The following is a 7932-nucleotide window of genomic DNA, read 5'->3' as shown; positions in this document are numbered from 1 at the left end:
AGTCATTGACTGTGTTAGTAGTTGTATAGGCTACATTTTATGTGAAGGCCTAGTGCAGATTTTGGTGAGGATTCTCACGTTTTGAACGTTTGTCGTTTTTGCATGAAGGTCTTGTGTAGACCGATTTGGATGAGGATTCTCACGTTCAGTTGTGTGCGTACATATAGTGCATAGCGTGGGTATTGCGCATTGGGCTCGCACGTGTTTTGTAGTCGCAGACGGTCGGTCTAGCGTGTGTAGGGCTAGTGCAGTTTCTGAGTGTGCGTATGCTGGATGTGCATGTGTGGGGGCTTGCGTACACATTGGCTACGAGTCACGCCGAATTTTCTGGAAGATTAGCCTCGGTTAAAGGCTTTGATATATTTTCCTTGGTTTGCACAATCGTGCTATGTGGTCGTTTGTAGTGAGTGTGTATACTCATTCTATGTCCTTAGATCACATGCTAATGTGATGCCATGGTGTTCTGATTGTATGCCTGATTCGAAGGCTTAGGGATTTTGATGTTTTCTGCTTATTGTAGAAAATGTTTGCCTGTTCTGCGCGTGTGACTGGGTTCATGCGTACATGTGTACTCATATGCAGTGCATTTCTTTTGTTAAGGCTTTGTAGTTTTGTGAGGATTTGTGACTTCTCGCAAGTTTTGATTTTGATATTCCCACAATGGCTGATGTCGTGCAGAGCTTTGTTGATGAACCCACTCAGGAAGGTTTTAATGACATGAGGAAGGCAGAACTGGTGGAAGTTGCTCGAATTTTAGAAATCCCGATCAAAACATCGGATCGAAAAGCAGAGATCAAGGACACAATTTCGGAGTTTTTTTTTACCAATACTGGTATTTGGCCTGCCTCTTTGCCAGAGGATGAAGCAGGGACAGATGATAGTGAAATTATCACGCCTTTGGTAACCCCTGCAGAAAGTGAATTGAAGAAAATTGAGATCCAGCTTCGGATGAAGCAGCTGGAAGTCGAGGCAAAGAAAATAGAACTCGAAATCAAATCAATCGATGCAAAATCGAATGAACCTTCTTCCGGCAGTTCAGCAAAGTCATCAAAATTTGATGCATTAAGGCAATCTCAGTTGGCGTGCCGAAATTTCGTGAAGACCGGGTAGAAGAGTTTTTCCAGCACTTTGAAAAAGTGGCTGTGAGTTTGGAATGGCCCAAGGAAGTGTGGCCGACATTGATGGCTCGCTGGTAGGGAAGGCCCAAGAGGTCTATGCGTCTCTCACTATCCAAGAGTGTTCTGATTATGAGAATTTGAAGAGTTCCGTGTTAAGGGTGTACGAGTTGGTGCCGGAAGCCAACAGGCAACTGTTTCGGAATTATAGGAGAAGGGATGATCAGACATTTGTTGATTTTGTGCAACACAAGCAGACCCATTTTGAACACTGGTTAAGGTCGTCTGGTGTTGATGATTTCCACAAACTGAAAGAGTTGGTATTGTTAGAGGAGGTGAAGAGGTGTGTTCAGCCAGATCAGCGGCAGTACCTGGAGGAAAGGGAAGTGAATGGTGCCAGGAGAGCTGCTGTCCTCCTTGATGAGTATGTGCTTACCCACAAGGGTACTTTCAAACTTTCTTCAAGCAAGAAAGGAGGCCAGGGTGTGCCAAGAAGAGGAGCTCTTGCTCCAAGCATTCCCAAGCCTGATCTTGATCAAAAGCCGAACAAGGCTTGCTTCTATTGCAAGAAGGATGGACATGTGATGTCAGCTTGCTGGAAGTTGAAGAAGAAGCGAGAAAAAGAGGGGATTAGCAACCCCAAAGCATTGCCAGATGCTTTTGCTATCACTCGCAAAGAACATCTGCCATCGTTTGAACGGGTGGCAAAGAATTACAAACCTTTCATATCTTCAGGGTATGTTAGTTTGACGCCTGATAGTGAGCAGGTTCAGGTTCACATTTTGAGAGATACAGGAGCATCACAGAGTCTCCTGTGTGCAAATACATTGCCATTTTCGGTTGAATCTTCTGTGGATTCAGAAGTGTTTGTGAGGGGAGTTGAAGGTGGGAGTGTCCGAGTGCCTCTTCATAATATTGAATTGAAGAGCTATCTTGTCAGTGGCTCAGTTGTAGTAGGTATTTTGCCTACATTGCCAGTCGAAGGTGTCACCTTATTGCTCGGCAATGATATCGCTGGAGAGAAGGTTTTGCCTCACTTTCTCCCAAGTAAGAAACCTGTCGTTGACGAAGCCACAGAGAAATTAGTTCAGGATATGCCTGATGTGCTTCCCTCATGTGCTGTTACCAGGTCAATGGCTCGTGAACTGGAGAAAGAGGAGCAAGAGGATATCTTGGCTGATACTTTCTTCTCTAGACTTGAAGAGTCTAGCAGCAGTGATGATGCACATATGGACCATGGTCAAATGTCAGAGATTTCTCGTCAGAGTCTGGTTGAATTGCAGGGCAAAGACCCTGAAAAAGTGCGTCTTGCACAGTCACTTGTACCTGAGGATGAGGAAGTGAATGAAACTGTGAAGTTTTATAAGAGGGATGGTATCTTGATGAGGAGGTGGCGCCCTCCTGATGCCACAAGTGATGAGGATTTTCGAGATGTTCATCAAGTAGTGGTACCAAAGATGTACCGGAAGGAGATCATATCTCTGCCCATGAAGCACCATTGGCAGGTCATTTGGGGATCAACAAAACCCAAGAGAAGGTGCTTCGATATTTCTTCTGGCCAGGTTTGCGACATGACGTCGCAGAGTTTTGTCGGTCTTGCCATGTGTGTCAGGTAGTTGGCAAGCCAAACCAGAAGATTCCCCCTGCCCCTTTAAGGCCAATTCCGGCCTTCGAAGAACCGTTTAGTCGGGTCATTGTGGATTGTGTCGGTCCTCTTCCAAGGACAAAGTCGGGTAATCAGTATTTGTTGACGATGATGTGTGCATCTACCCGCTTCCCCAAGGCAATTCCATTACGGACGATTACTGCCAAGAATGTCAGTAAAGCTCTTGTGAAGTTCTTCACAATGGTAGGACTTCCAAAGTGTGTGCAGTCAGACCAAGGGTCTAATTTCACGTCCAAAATCTTCCAACAGGTGATGAGTGAGTTAGGTGTAGAATGTAAGAACTCAAGTGCTCTTGAACGCTTTCACCAAACCTTGAAGAATATGATGCGTGTGTACTGCAGTGAGCACGAGAAAGAGTGGGATGAGGGTATTCCTCTCCTCTTGTTTGCAGTTCGAGAATCGGTCCAGGAATCTCTTGGATTCAGTCCTTTTGAGCTGGTCTTTGGGCACTCAGTTCGTGGTCCCTTGAAGATCTTGCAAGAAAAGATCTTGGTTGAGCCGGAGTCCAACCTATTGGACTATGTGTGTCAGTTCAAGGATAGACTTTCTTGTACTCGGGAATTAGCTGCAGGTCATTTGAAGGCAGCTCAGTCTAACATGAAGAGACTGTTTGATCGGAAGATGAAAGAACGGCATTTCGAGCCTGGTTCTAAGGTTCTCGTGTTGCTCCCTCTTCAAGGAGATGCCTTGAAGGCTGGATATGCAGGGCCATATGTGGTTGAGAAAAGGGTGAGTGATGTCAATTACATCATCCTGACACCTGATAGGAGGAAGAGGAGAAGACTCTGTCATGTCAACATGCTAAAGGAGTATGTTGAAAATGTAGAAGAGGCTAAAGAAAAGCCTGTTGCCACAGTTGGAATCGGTTGTGAAGTGGATGGTGAAGACAGTGAGAGTGATGATGTGGAAATTCCGCAGTTGATGTTGAAGAATTCTGAGGTGTTAGCAAATCTATCTGACACATTATCTCATCTTCCAGGAGTAGAGAGAGCTCAGGTGATGGATGTAGTCCATGAGTATGAACACCTCTTCAGTGATGTACCAGGTCGTACTAGTGTGGTGGTGCATGATGTTGATGTGGGGGACTCCTCCCCTGTCAAGCAACACCCATATCGTGTGAATCCATTGAAAATGGATGTTCTGAGGAAGGAAGTTCAATATATGCTTGAACATGGCCTTATTGAGCCCAGTAAGAGTGGATGGAGTTCCCCCTGTGTGTTGGTTCCAAAGCAGGATGGTTCTTTGCGTTTCTGTACGGATTACAGGTTGCTCAATTCGAAAACAAAGTCAGACTTGTACCCTTTGCCCCGCATCGATGATTGTATTGATCGCGTAGGGAATGCCAAATACGTCAGTAAGTTTGACCTTTTGAAGGGGTACTGGCAGGTTCCCCTCAGTGAAAGAGCGAAAGAACTGTCTGCATTCGTGACTCCTGACGGATTCTTCCAATACAAAGTTATGCCGTTCGGGATGAAGAACGCGCCCGCTACATTCCAGAGACTCATCAACACCGTCACGTCTGGCTTGGTGGGATGCGAGGCGTATCTCGACGACATCATAGTGTACAGCCATACATGGGAGGACCACCTTCTGAGAGTCAGAGCACTGTTTGACCGCTTGACCAGTGCCAACCTTACGGTGAACTTGAGGAAATGTGAGTTCTCCCGAGCAAAAGTCGTGTTCCTGGGTCATATTGTGGGACATGGTTCCGTCAAGCCTGTTGAAGCAAAGGTGGAGACGATCCTGAACTTTCCCCGCCCACAGAGTAAGCGAGAGCTGAGACGATTTCTGGGCATGACTGGCTATTATCGGAAGTTCTGCCATAATTTCGCTGATGTTGCAACACCGCTCACCAACATGTTGCGGAAAGACTCGCAGTTCGACTGGTCAGATGACTGTCAAGTTGCTTTCAACCGGCTGAAGGCAATGCTAGCGAGTTCTCCAGTTCTTGCAGCGCCGAACTTCGACAAGCAGTTCATTCTTATGGTGGACGCGAGTGACACAGGAGGAGGAGGAGCCCTGATGCAGAAGGACGACAACGGAGTTGACCATCCCGTCGCGTACATGTCCAGAAAATTCAACAAACATCAGCGATGGTACTCCACTGTCGAGAAGGAGACGTTAGCGCTCGTCATGGCTCTTCGTCATTTTGACGTGTACCTGAACACTACAAAGTATCCAGTGCTGGTGTACACAGACCACAATCCGCTTGTGTTCCTGTCGCGAATGAGGAACAAAAATGGACGCCTAACCAGATGGGCGCTAGTGCTACAGGAGTACAACCTTGTGATACAGCACGTACGCGGAAAAGACAATGTCATTGCAGACGCTTTGTCCCGTGGATAAGATAGAAGTACGCGTATTTCCCACGGATGGGACAAAAAGACACAGATGTGCTTATTGTCCTGAGATAACAGACTGGTGATGACTTGGAAGCACGAACAATACCAGACAAAAGAAATGTGTTTCCATGTTATTGTAAGAGAAGGATATTTCTCATATCAAAGAAAGAGTGTTTTTGTTTTGAAATGATGACACAAACATTGTGTACACTGTTTTAATTTGTATCCATAATTTGTTCTTTTCTGCAGGGAAAAAGACAGCATGTTTTTCAAATTGTAATGATTTTTGCACCAAAACAGGGCAAAATCATTTCCAGTGATATAGCATGAGTTTTGCTATGTTTTAAGCTTTGTGTGATGAAGAAAAGGTTTTTCAGTAATACAGCATATTTTTGATACAGTGTATAAGGTAGACATTGTATTAATTGGAATTGCAAATTAAGTTGCATTGCTGTTTGTAGAAAGCACACACAAACACACAAAAGCTGTTGTTGCTTCTCTTTAATGCTTAATTGGCAAGAGTTGGAATATTTGTGGTATCACAGAGTTGATCACTTATACGTTTATATGTTTTCCATCGCATAGATTGGGTGAAATTATAAGTATGATACTTATAATGTTTGATGATTGTGCAAGGTTCATGAGACCATACAGGTATACAGTCATAACCAGGTTATATTCATGTGATATCTTGTTTCAGAAACAGAGAGAGTATAACAAGTGTTCATAATTGCATTGTTTTGCTATACTCTAGTCACTGTACATGCATTTATTGTCTTGACGAACAAGGCTTTACAGTACTTGAACAGAAGTGTCAAGAAATTAGAAATGTAGAGATGTTTGTCAGACCAAACAGTTGAGCTGAACGCATTGTTATGTCAGTTTTCATCAAAGGTCAGATTGCTATAGGCTCACCATGTAAAAATGGTTAATAAGTACAGCAGTGAAACCCCGTTATAACGAGGTCCGTGGGACCGGCGATATTACCTCGTTATAACCGGTACCTCGTTATAACCGTACGCATCAAAAACAAAGAAAAACATAAGCACGACATCGGAATATACCCATCATTAATGGAAGAAACTTAAGAACATCCTTTGCGTTGTTATTACACAATTATGGATCATTATTATTGAGATAATAAAGGGAAATTATTTGTGAATTAGACGAAAAAGTAGGGGTTGAAATGAGATAATTCATTATTGTAATTCTTGTTTGTTAATTCTTCGTAACACCAGCGCAAATATAGTAAAATACAGGCGTTGTTTACCATAACTTGCGAGGTATTTTTACGCTGTTGGTGCCCAGCGGGAATGCGAGGATTTCATGAATCATTTCGGCTGTAATCTTGTACAATATATGATCGTTGCGCTCGAAGGGATTAAAAATGCGTTTTTTATTTTCTTCCGAAAATCTCTTCGCGTTTTGTACATCCGTTCTTGAAAAATATGCGACAGGATCATAGGCGTAGCCAGGATTTTTTAGAGGGGGGTGTTTAACCCTATTAAGCCCAAGCTATTTTGACCACTCGCAGGCCCGGGGGGAGGGGGCACATTGTGCCCCCCCCCCTTTATAACTTTTTTATTATTTGATGTATCATTGTCATATTTGGCACATGGGTAGAGTAACTCATACTCTACACGACTGTACATTTGAATTTTCTCAAGGTCACCCATGGAGGGCGCTAGTTTCCAAAATATAAAGAAATACATAGGAAATGTGCTAAAATCATGATTTTTCTGCATAATTTCTTTATCCCCATTATATATGTCTTATCATAGACGAATCATTTTCATATTTGTCACAAGTGATAAACAAGTGGAATCTTATTATTTGTTATGGTTGAAATTTCTCATGGTCACCACATGGGGGCGCTATTCGTGTCAACATAATAATACATTATGAGACCTGAGATGAAATGTTTGGGATGGGTACATGTACAGTTATGACATTTCATATTTGCATAATAGTGGAAATTCAAGATTACAAATTGAAAATACTGTATGAAGAACTAATGATGTTAGAGGCATAGCTTGGGTGAGGGAATCAAAATATCACAAAATAGAGGGGCAATCTTTAGAAAGTATTATTGTTTTCAATTATCTCTATTACATCTATTGTTTTATGCCTTTGTCACATAAAAACACAGGAAATAATAAGAAAAACTTTCCAGGACCATAATTACTTCAAATTTTACTCGTTCAACAAATTTCAGCCAAGAAACACCCATTTCATCCACTGTAATGCTGTTAAATAAAATGGGAACAGAAAAAAGATGCAAAATCTGACTGACATGGTTGTCAGTTTATGGTTGCCATGGCAACCAACAACATCAAATATAACTGAATTATATATCAAAATGTTCGCAATAAGATTTTAGGAAAAGTCACCAAATTTGGTTGAAATCGGATAAAGGGCGAAGGAGTGGCAAATGAAAATCTGGTAGGGGGCATAATGTGCCCCCCCCCCTGACACCGGGCGTCTTTTATATTTTTTCGTAAAAGACGCAAGTTGTCAATTCGTTGTGCGCTCGATGGCTGTAGAGAGCACGCGCATCATCCATACGGGGAGTGAATCCGTGACCCAAACACAGCCCGGACGCAGCAGAAGTTTCTCATGCAGTAGCCTAAAATTGCTACGTCGTGTCTGTGCGCTCCCAAATCCGTATGCTTTTGCCACAACGGACGTTGAACAAGTGTGTGTGTGTCAACGGCGTAAATCTGTGCTGAGGAGTGTGGGGGGGGGGGGGGGGGGGGAGGTGATCGGCGATAGTCACCATCACCACGATTACAAGCCCATAACCGGACGG

The 7932-nt window shown here is 43.4% G+C and overlaps 1 protein-coding gene across 1 annotated transcript; it reads left to right on the top strand.

Annotated features, from left to right (window-relative positions):
• Window positions 1-660: 660 nt before the first annotated feature.
• On the top strand, window positions 661-5717 carry LOC140242679 (uncharacterized). The gene is made up of 5 exons (XM_072322442.1): window positions 661-900; window positions 1559-1851; window positions 2772-3510; window positions 4015-4767; window positions 5709-5717. Exons 1-5 carry the CDS (start codon window positions 661-663, stop codon window positions 5715-5717), a joined length of 2034 nt encoding a protein of 677 aa, XP_072178543.1.
• The last annotated feature ends 2215 nt before the right edge of the window (window positions 5718-7932 follow it).

Source organism: Diadema setosum, chromosome 2 (assembly GCF_964275005.1).
Source record: "Diadema setosum chromosome 2, eeDiaSeto1, whole genome shotgun sequence".
Lineage (NCBI taxonomy): Eukaryota > Metazoa > Echinodermata > Echinoidea > Diadematoida > Diadematidae > Diadema > Diadema setosum.
The sequence above is the reverse complement of the archived record's forward strand: the minus strand, read 5'-3'. Positions and strand labels throughout refer to the sequence as shown.